The sequence below is a fragment of the Ovis canadensis genome, chromosome 2, assembly GCF_042477335.2.
Source record: "Ovis canadensis isolate MfBH-ARS-UI-01 breed Bighorn chromosome 2, ARS-UI_OviCan_v2, whole genome shotgun sequence".
In the NCBI taxonomy this organism is placed as follows: domain Eukaryota; kingdom Metazoa; phylum Chordata; class Mammalia; order Artiodactyla; family Bovidae; genus Ovis; species Ovis canadensis.
Genome location: NC_091246.1, coordinates 190,812,974 through 190,827,793, shown reverse-complemented (window position 1 = coordinate 190,827,793; position 14,820 = coordinate 190,812,974). Strand labels below are relative to the sequence as shown.

The window sequence follows — 14,820 nt, the reverse complement described above, 5'->3', positions numbered from 1 at the left end:
TTCCTAGACCAATCCTCGAATTTTCTCTTCTGTCCCAATCTCCAGCTCTTTATTCTACTCTTTTGGAGATTTCCTGAATCTTATCTTCCATGCATTCTTTGGATCTTATTTTTAACTTGGTTAATAATTTCTGGGAATACTTTCTTCTTTCCTGTTCCTCTTCTTTTTTAATCTCCTGCTATTGTTGAGTGGATACAGTATCTTCTTTCTCACACTATCATTTTACAAAATTTTTGATACTCACATTCCTTTATTTCCTCCTTGTTGCCTTTTCAAGCTGAACTGCTTTGGTCTTTCCTCACATACCTGATAATCTTTGGCTCTCTTCATATTTAAGAGGGAAGCAGTCTGTTCACACTTGAGCATGAAGCACTGGAATGCTGTCTGGAAACTGTATGTGTGGGCAAAACCCATTAACTACAGGCTTCCAAGATGAGTTATTAGGCAGATTTCCTGGGATCCACAAGTATCAGTCTCTCTGAGTCAGTCAGGTTCTCTAGAGTATAAGCCTCTGAAGCAACTTCTCATCTGAGACTTTCACATGTGACCCACAGCATTCTGGAAGCTGGAAACTGAACGACAATTGGGGGTTTCACACCTTGGCATGCAGGCACTGAGTTAACCTCTGTATTCAGCTCTTCGGGGCCTTCCTCCCAACAGGGTCCCCAAATCCACGGCCTCGCCTGCTCAGCTCCTCCAGAGGTAAGCCTCCAGAATCAGGGCAGTGTCAGCAGCGTGGGGAGGGGGAGCTCTAAATGGGTCTAGATGCTTTCCACCAAGTCTCCGGTTCTCAGCTCCACCTGGACCATCTTCATGATATCTGGTCCCTCTACCTCCTGAGACTTGCCTCAGAGCTACGGTGAGAATGTGCTTCTTACTTTTCCAGTTTCCATTCCCTCCCTATTTCAGGCTTAGACCTCAGTTTTCTCCTGTCAATCGATTTACCACTCCTCTGTCATTTCACTGCTCCCCAAACTTACTCGTTCTCTCCACTGCCATTGTCTCCTCTCCTAAGCCTTTAAAATAAGATTTACATAGCGCAAGATGCAACGCCAGCACCATTCTTTTGAACACGTTACTAATTGTAACATTCACATGCTGAAGTGCACAAAGCAGCAGGAGTTTGAAGAATATTTGTAGTGTAGTTTCACACACTAGCCACACCTGTATCATCAGCACACAGATCAGGAAACAGAACATCACTAGGGCTCTGAAACTAGCTACCTCGAGAGGAATCACTGCTTGGTTCCTCGAGAGCTGGGCCTCTTTCTGGACTTTACTTTGCTCATCATTATTGTGGTACAGACACTATAAGACGACCCCCAGTGACCCAAACTTCCTGGCACTCTTACGTGACTTCCTCCCCTGAGCATTGCAGGCCCCGTGATTTAACCAACAGACTGGAGCAAAAGTAACTGGTTCTCACCCCTGGGTTTACAGCACAGATGGGGACTTTTGGGTGGCGGGCAAGTGTCCCAGTGCCTTCCTGGTTTGCTGGCTCTGCTGAAAGAAAGGCTCCACGGCAAGTCCTGAGGGTAGCCTTTGGCTTCAAGTCAGCTAAAAATGGAGGCCCTTGGCCTGCAGCCCCTCAGGAACTGAATCCTGTCAGCAGAGCCTCCTCCACCTGATCCTTTAGCTGAGAGCCCAGCTCTGGTCAACTCCCCGACTGGCACTTGGGAGAGTCTCTACAGCAGAGGACACAGCTAAGTTGTATCCAGACTTCTGACCCACAGGGATGAGGTTACAGAAACCTGAGCTGTTTCAAGTTGCTAAATGTGTGGTAATCTGTTACACACAATAAATACTTAACATAACTCAGTATAAGCAACTCATTAGTGTTTCTCTGCCACAGTTAGTCTGTTAGTTTTCACTGCTCTAGTCTAGTATTTATCTAGTTGACTGCTAATGGGTTTTTTTTTAAGTTTTCAATTTTGACTATGATTAATACAGTTGCTATAAACATTTCTGTACATACCTTTAATGGATGTATATTTGTATTTCTATTGAGCATGCACATAAAAGTATTTTCAGCTTTCATAGATACTGCCAAATCTATGTGCAACACAGTTATTTAAATTTAGAGTTTCTGTTGCCCTATGACTTCACCTCTACTTGGTATTACATGTCTCTTTCACTTGAGCTATTTTAGGTGTATGGAGTGGTATCACAGTGGCTTGAATTTGTATTTCTTAATGACTTGTCAAGATGTACATTATCTAATGATTTATTGGCCATCTGGATATCCTTCTTGTGAACTGCTTTTCAACTCTTTTGCCAATTTTTCTATTGAGCTGCATTTTTCTTGTTGATTCACAAGAGCTCTTTATATATTCTGGATCAGTCCTTTGTGAGAGAGACAGTCAGAGAGAGGGGGAAGTGGCAGCTGTCTTCTCTACTGTGTGGCTTCATTTTTTGAGTGCTTGAAATTGTATCTGTTGATAAATAGAAGCTTTTTTGATACAATCCAAGTTGTCAGTTTTTCCTGAATGAGTACAGCATTTTACGACTTGTTTAAAAAATCTTTGCTTATTTCAGACATTTCTCCAAAGAAGACATACAGATGGCTAACAAACACATGAAAAGATGCTCAACATCACTCATTATTAGAGAAATGCAAATCAAGACCACAATGAGGTACCATTTCACACCAGTCAGAATGGCTTCGATCCAAAAGTCTACAAGCAATAAATGCTGGTGAGGATGTGGAGAAAAGGGAACCCTCTTACACTGTTGGTGGGAATGCAAACTAGTACAGCCACTATGGAAAACAGTGTGGAGATTCCTTAAAAAATTGCAAATAGAACTGCCTTATGACCCAGCAATCCCACTGCTGGGCATACACACTGAGGAAACCAGAATTGAAAGAGACACATGTACCCCAATGTTCATTGCAGCACTGTTTATAATAGCCAGGACATGGAAACAACCTAGATGTCTATCAGCAGATGAATGGATAAGAAAGCTGTGGTACATATACACAATGGAGTATTACTCAGCCATTAAAAAGAATAAATTTGAATCAGTTCTAATGAGATGGATGAAATGGAGCCGATTATACAGAGTGAAGTAAGCCAGAAAGAAAAACACCAATACAGTATACTGACACATATATATGGAATTTAGAAAGATGGTAATGATGACCCTGTATGCGAGACAGCAAAAGAGACACAGATGTATTGAACAGACTTTTGGACTGTGAGCGAGAGGGAGAGGGTGGGATGATTTGGGAGAATGGCATTGAAACATGTATACTATCATGTAAGAAACAAAGTGCCAATCTATGTTCAATACAAGATACAGGATGCTTGGGGCTGGTGCATAGGGATGATCCAGAGAGATGATATGGGGTGGGAGGTGGGAGGGGGATTCAGGATTGGGAGCTTGTATACACCTGTGGTGGATTCATGTCAATGTATGGCAAAACCAATACAGTATTGTAAAGTAAAATAAAGTAAGAATACAATTTTAAAAATAAATAAAGAAAAGAAAAAAAAATCTTTGCTTATTTCAAGGCCCCAAGGATATGTACTTATATTTTTTGCTAAAACCTTTATTTATGGACATTTCAGATTTTCAGTGCACTTACAATAAATTTTGGTGTGCAGTATGAGGTTGGGTCAAGATTAATTTTTTCCCACAAGGATATTTAACTTGTCAGGCTGACTGACTGAGAGACCACTGTTTCCCTTCAGCACTGCACCATCATTTTTCATAAATCAGGGAACTGTATTTGTGTGGGTTTGCTTCTGGACTCTAGTGTTTCACTGATTTACTGTCATGTTTTCCTCATTAAGATCCTAACATATTATACTAGCTTCAGGTGTACTATCTGTTATTTTTAATCTAACTCCTTATATGATTATTTGCTTTGGGAAGGAATGGAGACAAGGCCCTGATGTCATCTGTGACTTAACATTTGGAAATCTATAAGCACTCACATTTTACTGTGTAAACTCCATTACAGAGAATTATTACCTGGCTTTCTGCAGATAATCTCTACTTTAACAGTGGGTACTACTAGTCATACAAATTAGGCAAACAGGTCCCACATCCATCCTGTTCACAGCTCTCTTCAATGCCAGTTAGAAGTATGCCTGGTACCTAATATTCAATCAATATTTGTTGAGTAAACAATTATACTGAAAACTATAGAGGTAAGACAACAACTTTAAAATGAACTATGAATTTCTCTCAAATTAACCATCTCTCGTAACTTTTCCTTTATACTTAGGATTTTTCTTTCTCTAAAGCATCTACTACAATTGATCTGCACTCTCAACACCAGGAAGATGCGAGAAACAGCAAACATACCCATGAAAAAGTCAGAGGCAAGAAATGAAGGCAAAGTCTTTTGCAAGACAGGCACAGTCTTGCTCCTAACAAAAGCTGAAGAAGTACATGCTGAATAAAAGCTCTTCTGAGTTCAGTTTCTGTTTGTGGCAAGCAATATGCTAAAATGAGCTTGCAACAAGCAGGCTTCAGTGAAAGCTACACCAGAGCCCTCACCTTGGGAATCCCCTGTCCTACCCTTATCTGCACCTCTTCCTCTGTATTGATGGACAACATAACAGTAAAGCACGATAGGAAAAGACATAAATCAATTTTCAAAGAAATATAAAATTTTAAAGATAGACCTATTAACATCTTTATCTAATAAAGACTTCCAATTAAAAAAAATAAGGTCTACTCCATAATTTTGTAGAAAATTGCTACTGACAAGAAAAAAGAAAAAACACTAATTAACAGAGGAAGAGATTTATTCAGTTTCAATTAAGTTTGGTTAAAGAATGGACATTATTGCTTTAAATACAATTAATTTTATTACTTCTTTCCTCTTAACAGATGCCTAAGAAGTGCAACTGAGAAATAACTCCTCACCTGGTCACGGCATCCACCAAGAATGGCGCTGGGGGAGAGATGAGCTCTCTGCTGCCCAGCCCTTCCTTCCCAGTCAGGGAAAACTCATTTCCTGCAAGCCCATTAGGAAGGACAGTGCTCTGCTGAGAAAGACACACAACACATCTGAGAGGAGGTGATCACACCTCCCTGACAACCAGCACTTCAGCTCCAAGCCATCTTCTCCAATAATTATGGTAATGGGGAGGATGTTTATGATCACAATTATTTTGGTTTTTTTGTTTCCTTTTATCATCCTTCGCATCAGATTTTTATTTTTATTTTTGTTAGCACCCTTACACATTTACAAACAGAAAAGTTAAATCACTAGTTTGAAGCCAGTAACTTTAATTAAAAGAGCTTTGATGATGACCCCAGGTTTTCAAGGAAAAGTAAGACCCTGGTACTGCTTCAGGCCTCATTCTGTAAGGGGAACAGAAAGAAAAATTCTAAATATCATTAACTTACTGGCACAATCCAACGGGGTGTGATCACTGACGTTGAAGACACCTGAAAAAAACGTGCATACACGTGTTATTTATTTTTAGGGAAGACCGAGTTTTTATAATTACACTCATAATGCTTTCTTCTGCTGTCAAATGCGTGGGTGGGGGTGGAATCCGAATGCTGCTACTGCTTTCAGGTCATTCACTAGGATTTCCCCAATCCTAGCGTTCCATTTAACATCTACTTTCTGAAATTTCATTTCAGTTCATTACAAATGATCACAGCCTTCTTGAACAGGGGCCTGTGACTAATTCAAATGAAACAGCAAAAAAGAAAGTACACAGAAAACAAACCTGTCTCTACACAGTCCATTTTCTAATTCTGCATGCAGCACACAGAGTAAAAACACCCACACTACTGACTCATAGGGCCTTTGTTACAGTCTTTCTAGATCTCACTTTTATGTGTAGAACAGTCATCTAATGAACTCCCAACTCTCCCTGTTTTATGGAAACTCAGACTGGCCCTTGCACTGGTGCCATTCTGATAAGAAAAAATTAATATAAGTCCAGGTCTTAGTAATTTAGGTAACTGCCAAAAGAATAAAAACACAAAATAAAGGGACTTCCCTTGGTGGTCCAGTGGCTAAGACTCCATGCTTCTAATGCAAGGGGCCCAGGTTCTATGCCTGGTCAGGAAACTAGATCCCACATGCCACAACTAAGACAAGGCACAGCCAAATTAATAAAAAATAAATATTTTTAAAATATATAAAATATGACTTTCCCACAAATATGAAGAAATGAACTTTTAACCATAGAAAATAAAAGAGAGAAAAGAAGTACAGTAAAAGTAAACAAAAAATGGTTTGGCAGAAAGAAGTCCTATAATAATAATAATTACAGTAAATATAAGTGGATTTAAACTCAATCAAAGCATAGAGACTTTCGAATAAGATGTAAATAAAAAACAAGATCCAACAAAATGCTGTTTACAACAGGTCCACTTAAAACAAACAGATCCAAAATAACTGAAAATAAATTAATAGAAAATTCGACTTAAGGCAATTCAAACTTCAAGCTACGTAGTCAAATTTTTATCAATCAAAAGGGAAATAAAGAGAGGAAAAAAGGGACAAAGAAGGGTGCTATAAAGTGTTAAAAGGAGCTCAAGAAAGTATAATTACAATCAACAAACATGCATCTATCTTCAAAATACACACAAAATTGAAAGATCCAACAATAGGTTAAGAAATGGATTAACCAATAATTGCAGACAGAGATACTAAACACACTCCCAAAACTGACAGAATATTTGAGAGAATCAGCAGAATGACTACTGAAAATAACTCAGCAAGTTTCCTAAACACAAAATCAACTTACAAATTCAATAGTAAAAAATTAAATACTATTCACAACATCAACAAAACTATAAAGCATTTAAGACTTAACCTAACAAAGAACAGAGAAGACTTGTAGAGGACATTACAGACTGTTCTCTGTTAAGTCCTAAATTCTTTAATGGGTAAAAAATCTTACTAGCAAAAAAACCATAAAGGGTCTGGAAACAACAAAAATAGGAAAACAAAAAATTTATATTGGGAGACTATAACTACATAACTTTTAGGAGAAACAGGAAATCTTGGATGAGAAAAACATACTCTTGGCCAAGAAGATAATCACAAACATATCAGTTCTTTCCTCAAGTTAATTTATGGATTTAATACAGTCATAATTGAAACTTCAAAGGCTTTCAAGGGAGTGAAACTTGACAAAGTTATTCTAAAAACCATCTGAAAGAACTAACAATCAAAAACAGCAAAATATCAGCATAATGATGCTGGACTGGCCTCATCACATATCAAAATCACTTAAAAAGCTCAATTTAGTAGAAGAGTATTACAGTTCTAATAACTATAAATTATAGGAAAGCTTATATGCAGAATCTAAAATGAATCATATTCTATATTTTTATTTAAAACAAAGAGAACATTTCAATTTGCAGGGAAGTAAAAATATACTAGTGATAGAAAATGCTTTTAATGAAATTCATTTTCATCACTGTATCACCCACCCACCTGCGAGAAAGCATAGTCACACAGTAAGTGTTCTGAGCTGGGCCCCAAGGATTCCTTCTTCAGCTTCAGGCTATCTTTTATTAGTCTTAGAAGTTACCTCTTTTATCTGGTTAAAGGATTATTGTGGCCCAATACTGCCAACATCCCTTATATTTTCTGTTTGTGCATCTGGTAAAGTCTCTTTATTGATATCAGCTGGTGGTTCCTGGCCCACATCTGAACCCCCGGGAGCGGTCAGAAATGCAGCTTCTCAGGCTCCACCCCACACACACCATGTCAGAAACTCTGAGGGTGGAGACCAGTGATCTGTGCTTTTTTTACGCTCTCCAGTGATGCGCGCACACACACACACCTGATACCACCTGTACTTCCAAGCCTTCAGGTGATGTCACAGCAGTCCCAGTACATGAGTCATTAGGCACTAAATGAGGCTTCTGTGTACCTTCCATCCCAACTAGTCTCCATGTCTCTGGAGGGAAGGGACTGTTTTTTATTTGTGTCATGCTCACAGTTGGGCATGGCTTAGCATGCACACACAGAACTTAACACAGTATCTCCCAAACTCAAATAAAGATCAATGTGTTTAATGTCAACCATTCTTATGATTCCATCTTTCTGTAAATGTTTTATTTTTCAATTAAAATTCTTTATTGTCTGAACTCTTTAGAAGCTGGTTTACCCCCACATGTTCCTCTCATGCTGTTTCATAGGATGAAAAGAGCTTCTCTGGTAGCTCAACTGGTAAAGAACCCTCCTGTAATGTAGGAGACCCTGGTTCAATTCCTGGGTTGGCAGGATCCCCTGAAGGAGGGATAGGCTACCCACTTCAGTATTCTTGGGCTTCACTAGTAGCTCAGATAATTAAAGAATCCGCCTGCAATGTGGCAGACCCGGGTTCAATCCCTGGGTTGGGAAGATCCCTGGAGAAGGGAACGGCTACCCATTCCAATATTCTTGCCTGGAGAATTCCATGGATAGAGGAGCCTGGTAGGTTACAGTCTATGGGGTTGCAAAGAGTCAGACACAACTGAGGGACTTTCACTTTAGTTACAAATAGGTTCACAGTTAACACGTGGTTATGTAATGACACACAGATTCAAGTTGGCAGAACTTAGTATGGAAAAGCAATGCTACGTGGTTACTGAAATATAAATTCATGAAATGAAAAGTCTTACTAAATTATAGACAAGGTAAAAATTGGAATCTAGCAGGGACAATTTCAAACAGAAATACTTTTCCATCTTCCTGTTTTAAAGCATCTTTACCTGAGGTGTGGCTGTGTGGTCAAGGAGATTCTCAGTTAGAGACAACAGCAAGGCATCCAGTTCATCTGTAGCATCCTGTGGAAGACAAGATACACAGATGTCAAATGACCCATTAATCACCAGTTTTTCCCATATCCTTGCAGTGTATAATTTGGACCCATGCCTGGTTGGTGTTAATCTTAAAACAAATGGGGACATTCAGGAGCCATAGTTATCAGTGATTTCACTTGTGTTGGAGAGAACCTAGCCTACAGTCAGAACTTTAAAACACTCAAGGGTTTTGTGAATTTTAATACAGTTATTCCTTCTGGTAAGACAAGACTTGGGTAGGGTTTAGGACTGTCCTGGCTCTCAGCTCTTGAACTAGAGAATGGAGGTAAAAGGTTCAGCCAGCAAGGAGCCAGCAAGTAAGGAGGGGCCTGAACTCCCAGTGCTTCTTTATTCACACGTGTGGGTGCTCTAATGTTCACAAAGGAGTGTAATGTAAATTTCCCCCACAAACTTTAATACTTTTGTCTAATCAATATTTGAAGTACCTTATACAAACAGGGTTCTGTACAGCAGTGCGTGTGTATGTGTTGGGGGAATGCACAGGAAGAATGTTAAAAGGATAAAAGATGAAATTCAAGTCTGGAAATAAGAGAGTAAGTACCCACGGTGTACCCTTTATTTATACATTTCTGTCTGTCTGTCCTCAGGCCATGGTACATCTCCAGTTCAGTGTTAACTGAATTTTAATCCCACATATGAAGTAACTGTCCTCTCCCTTCTCATATCTCCCTCCTCCTATCCCACTCCTTCTTACCCTGTGTGACCCAGTGAGCCCCGAAAGAGCCTGTGCATATCTCCACCACAATGTATTAAAATCCTCTCTCCAACTGTACTATAAAGCAGTTTGAAAGAAGAGGCCGTGTCTCAGTCATTTTTTAATTTTCAAAGCCTAGCATGCTATCCTGGTACACAATATGCAATAAATTTGGAGGACAAATGTCCTTCTCTGTTTCAAAACACATCTGAGGTTCTACCTAATGATTTTCAATGATTAAACATGTCAACATATCATTTTAGGATTTTCATTAGCAGAAAGGAATCTCCGGATTGAAAATATTTTAGGTTCCTTTTTTAAAACCCCAAAGTTTTTGACTAGAGGGAATACAAGTAATTGCTAATTTTTTTCTTTTTATAAAATATTTGGTAAATTTCTATTATAAATGTGCTTATGCAATACAAGAACAAATGGTAACTGTTCATTTACAAAAATAATTTGTTGCTTAAATTGCAAATTAAAACATTCCCAGGGCAATGAACTGGGTTTCTATGATTTCTGAACTGGTAGGGGTATGTGGGGCCTCCCAGGTGACTCAGTGGTAAAGAATCCACCTGCAGGTTTGATACTTGGGTCAGAAAGATCCCCTGGAGAAGGAAATGGGAAAGCACTCCAGTTTTCTTGCCTAAAAAATCTCACGGACAGAGGAGCCTGGTGGGTGACAGTCCATGGGGTTGCAAAAAGACTCGGACACAAGTCAGCAACTAAATAATGGGTGTATGACAAGTGGATACAAGAAAGGTAGGATTTGAGATAAGCTGGTTATAACACAATTTCAGAATGTTACTTTTGATCAATTAATACTTATTTACTGCCTACTATGTGCAGTGTTCTGTTTCAGACACTAGGGAAGTAGAATCAGCATACAAAACCAAAAATAACAGATCATCTAAAAGACAAAATAACAACAAATAACTCAAATATGGAGAAGAAACCCTGAGCTACTCCTGGGTTTGACAATAGGGTTTGACAATAGGATTTGATCATAGGATTCTCCCTAGAGAAGTGAGGTTCAGTGCTTTTTTCACAGCTTAAGTTCTGGTGTCCATCAGAACTCACCAGATGTCCTGTAAAACCAAGATTCAACTCAGTAGAATGTGAGGAGAAACCTTAAAAAGTGGCAGTAATTGTTACCTTTAGAGCAGACCCACTTTCTGCAGGTGTGGTTCGCATCAGAGCCAGAGAGTCTCCACGGACGGGCACAGTGTTCTCATTTAATTCACCACTAGGAAGAGAAAGGTATGTTCACATCATGGAGGACTGATAGAAGTGACACAGGGGTCACAAGCAGCCTCCTCAGGAAGAAGAAAAACGAACTCTTTAAGAAATAAATCCTGCTTTTCAACACACAAATTATCAAAAAGAGATATCAAGAAAACAATCCCATTTAGAACTGTACTAATAATAAAATATCTAGGAATAAACCTAATCAAGGAGGTAAAAGACCTTTATTTTGAAAACTGTATTCTGAAATGAATGAAAGAATCTGAAGATGATGCAAAGAAATGGAAAGATATCCCATGTTCATGTCTTAAAAGAATTAATATTGCCAAATGTCCACACTATCCAAAGCTATCTACAGATTTAATGTAATCCCTATCAAAATGCCTATCAGGCCTTTACACAGAACTAGGACAAGTAATCCTAAAATATAGATGGAAACACTGTTGTTGTTCAGTTGCTCAGTCTATCTGACTCTTTGCGACCTCATGGACTGCAGCACGCCAGTCTTCCCTGTCCTTCACCATCTCCCTGAGTTTGCTCAAACTAAGGTCCGTCAAGTCAGTGATGCCATCCCACCATCTCATCCTCTGTCATCCCCTTCTCCTCCTGACTTCAATCCTTCTCAGCATCAGGGTCTTTTCCAATGAGTCAGTTCTTCTCATCAGGTGACCAAAGTATTGGAGCTTCAGCTTCAGCATCAGTCCTTCCAATGAATATTCAGGACTGATTTCGTTTAGGATTGACTGGTTGGATCTCCTTGCAGTCCAAGGGACTCTCAAGAGTCTTCTCCAGCACCACAGTTCAAAAGCATCAGTTCTTCAGCGCTCAGCTTTCTTTATGGTCCAACTCTCATATCCACACGCGACTACTGGAAAAACCATAGCTTTGAGTATACGGAACTTGTCAGTAAAGTAATGTCTCTGCTTTTTAATATGCTGTCTACAGTGGTCATAGCTTTTCTTCCAAGAAGCAAGCGTCTTTTAATTTCATGGCTGCAATTACCATCTGCAGTGATTTTGGAGCCCAAGAAAATAAAGCCTCTCACTGTTTCCACTGTTTCCCCATATACTTGCCATGAAGTGATGGGACTTCATGTGATCTTAGCTTTTTGAATGTTGAGTTTTAAGCCAGCTTTTTCACTCTCCTCTTTCACTTTCATCAAGACACTCTTTCAGTTTCTTTTCGTTTTCTGCCATTAAAAAAGGTGGTATCATCTGCATATCTGAGGTTATTGGTATTTCTCCCAGGAATCTTGATTCCAGTTTCTGCTTCATTCAGTCTGGCATTAGGCATGATGCACTCTGCATATAAGTTAAATAAGCAGGGTGACAATAAACAGCCTTGACGTACTCCTTTCCCAATTTGAAATCAGTCTGTTGTTTCATGTCTGGTTCTGCTGCTTCTTGATCTGCATACAGGTTTCTCAGGAGGTAGGTAAGGTGGTCTGCTATTCCCATCTCTTTAAGAATTTTCCACCGTTTATTGTGATCCACACAGTCGAAGGCTTTAGCGTAGTCAATGAAGCAGAAGTAGATGTTTTTCTGGCATTCTTTTGCTTTTTATATGATCCAATGGATACTGGCATTGGATCTGGTTCCTCTGCCTTTTCTAAATTCATCTTGAACATCTGGAAATTCTTGGTTCAGGACTGTTGAAGCCTAGCTTGGAGAATTTTGAGCATTATTTAGCTAGAGTGTGAAATTAATGCAATTGTGTCATAGTTTGATCATTCTTGGCATTGCCTCTGGGATTGGAATGAAACCTGACCTTTTCCAGTCCTGTGGCCACTGCTGAGTTTTCCAAATCTGCTGGCATATTGAGTACAGCACTTTTACAGCATTATCTTGTAGGATTTGAAATAGATCAGCTGGAATTCCATCACCTCCACTAGCTTTGTTCACAGTCATGTTTCCTAATGTCCACTTGACTGCACTCCAGGATGTCTGGCTCTAGGTGAGTGATCATACCATTGTGTTTATCTGGGTCATTAAGATCTTTTTTGTATAGTTCTTCTGTATATTCTTATCACCTCTTCTTAGTATCTTCTGCTTCTGTTATGCCCATACCATTTCTGTCCTTTATTGTGCCCATCTTTGCATAAAATGTTCCCTTGGTATCTAATTTTCTTGAAGAGATCTCTAGTCTTTCCCATTCTATTGTTTTCCTCTATTTCTTTGCATTGATCACTGATGAAGGCTTTCTTCTCTCTCCTTGCTGATCTTTGGAACTCTGCATTCAGAGGGTTTATCTTTCATTTTCTCCTTTGCCTTTTGCTTCTCTTCTTTTCTCAGCTATTTGTAAGGCCTCCTCAGACAACCATTTTGCCTTTTTGCATTTCTTCTTCTTGGGGATAGTTTTGATCACTGCCTCCTGTACAATGTTACGAACCTCCGTCCATAGTTCATCAGGCACTCTGTCCGTCAGATATAATCCCTTTAAACTATCTGTCTCTTCCATGATATAATCATAAGGGATTTGATTTAGGTCACACCTGAATGGTCTAGTGGTTTTCCCTACTTTCTTCAATTTCAGTCTGAATTTGGCAATAAGGAGTTCATGATCTGAGCCACAGTCAGCTCCCAGTCTTGTTTTTGCTGACTGTATACTGCTTCTCCATTTTCATCTGCAAAGAATATGATCAATCTGATTTTAATATTGACCATCTGGTGATGTCCATGTGTACAGGCATCTCTTGTGATGTTGGAAGAGGGTGTTTGCTATGACCAGTGTGTTCACTTTGCAAAACTGTTTTTGCCCTGCTTCATTCCGTATTCCAAGGCCAAACTTGCCTGTTACTCCAGGAATCTCTTGACTTCCTACTTTTGCATTCCATTCCCCTACGATCAAAAGGACATCTTTTTTTGGTTTTAGTTCTAGAAGCTCTTGTACGTCTTCACAGAACTGTTCAACTTCTTTGGCATTAGTGGTTGGGGCATAAAATTTATATGGAAATTTATATGAAGGACTCCAAATCGCCAAAGTAATCAAGAAAAAAAGAATACAGCTAGAGGAGTCACACTCCCTGACTTCAAGCTATACCATTAAGCTACAGTCATCAAAATAGTATAGTACTGGCATAAAAACAGACATATAGATCAATGGAACAGAATAGAGCGCCCAGAAATAAAGCCATGCACTTTTGGTCAATTAAGCCAAAATAAAGGAAGCAAGAACATACAGCAGGGAAGAGACAGTCTTTTCAATAACAGCAGCTGGAAACCTGGACAGCTGCATGTAAAAATGAAATTAGAACATCTCATACCATATACAAAAATAAACCCAAAACAGATTAAAAAAATAAAGGTAAGACCAGAAACCATAAAACTAGCAGAAAACACAGGCAGAACGCTCTTTGACATAAAAGGTAGCAATATTTTTTTTGGATCTGTCTCAAAGCAAAGGAAACAAAAGCAAAAATATAAACAATGAGATCTACTTAAACTTAAAAGCTTTTGTAGTGCAAAGGAAACCACTGACAAAATGAAGAAAACAGAATGAAAAAATATCTACAAATGCTACGACCAGTATGGGGTTAATACTCAAAACAGAAATGGTTCAAACATCTCTATTTAATAAAAACAAATAAACCAATTAAAATCGAGCGTGGGCAGTGGGGGGCGGGGGTTGGTGGTGAAGTGGGCAAAGGATGTGACAGACATTTTTCCGGAGAAGATATATACAAATAGGCAACAGGTACACGAAAAGATGCTCAACGTCTCTGCTCATCAGGGAAATGCAAACCAAAACCACAATGAGACATCACCGCACACCTGTCAGCATGGCTATCATCAAAAAGAACAGAAATAACAAATGCTGGAAAGGATGTGGGAATTCCCTGTTGGTGGAAATTCCCTGCTGGTGGGAATGGAAGCTGTTGCAGCCACTATGGAAAACAGTACAGCAGCTCCTCAAAAAAAAACAAACTGGAACTATTATATGATCTAGCAATTCTGAGTGTATATCTGAAGGAAAAAAAACACTAATTTAACAAGATATGTGCCCCCTCAGTGTTTACAGCAGGGTTATTTACAATAACTAAGATATAGAAGTGACCTAAGTGTTCATCAAGATGAATGGATAAAGAA

The 14,820-nt window shown here is 39.1% G+C and overlaps 1 protein-coding gene across 6 annotated transcripts in view; it reads right to left on the bottom strand.

Moving 5' to 3' along the window:
• Nucleotides 1–14,820, bottom strand: part of EPB41L5 (erythrocyte membrane protein band 4.1 like 5) — a 171,883-nt gene that overhangs the window by 6,519 nt on the left and 150,544 nt on the right. For 4 of the 6 annotated variants that reach the window (XM_069577819.1, XM_069577823.1, XM_069577820.1 and 1 more), the window contains exons 21-24: nucleotides 10,646–10,736; nucleotides 8,686–8,760; nucleotides 5,365–5,406; nucleotides 4,879–5,000 (exon numbers count right to left, since the gene is read on the bottom strand). In XM_069577819.1, coding sequence (XP_069433920.1) covers nucleotides 4,879–5,000; nucleotides 5,365–5,406; nucleotides 8,686–8,760; nucleotides 10,646–10,736 — 330 coding nt within the window. The remainder of the gene's footprint in view (nucleotides 1–4,878; nucleotides 5,001–5,364; nucleotides 5,407–8,685; nucleotides 8,761–10,645; nucleotides 10,737–14,820) is intronic. The other 2 variants (XM_069577822.1, XM_069577824.1) reach the window with 1 other exon arrangement.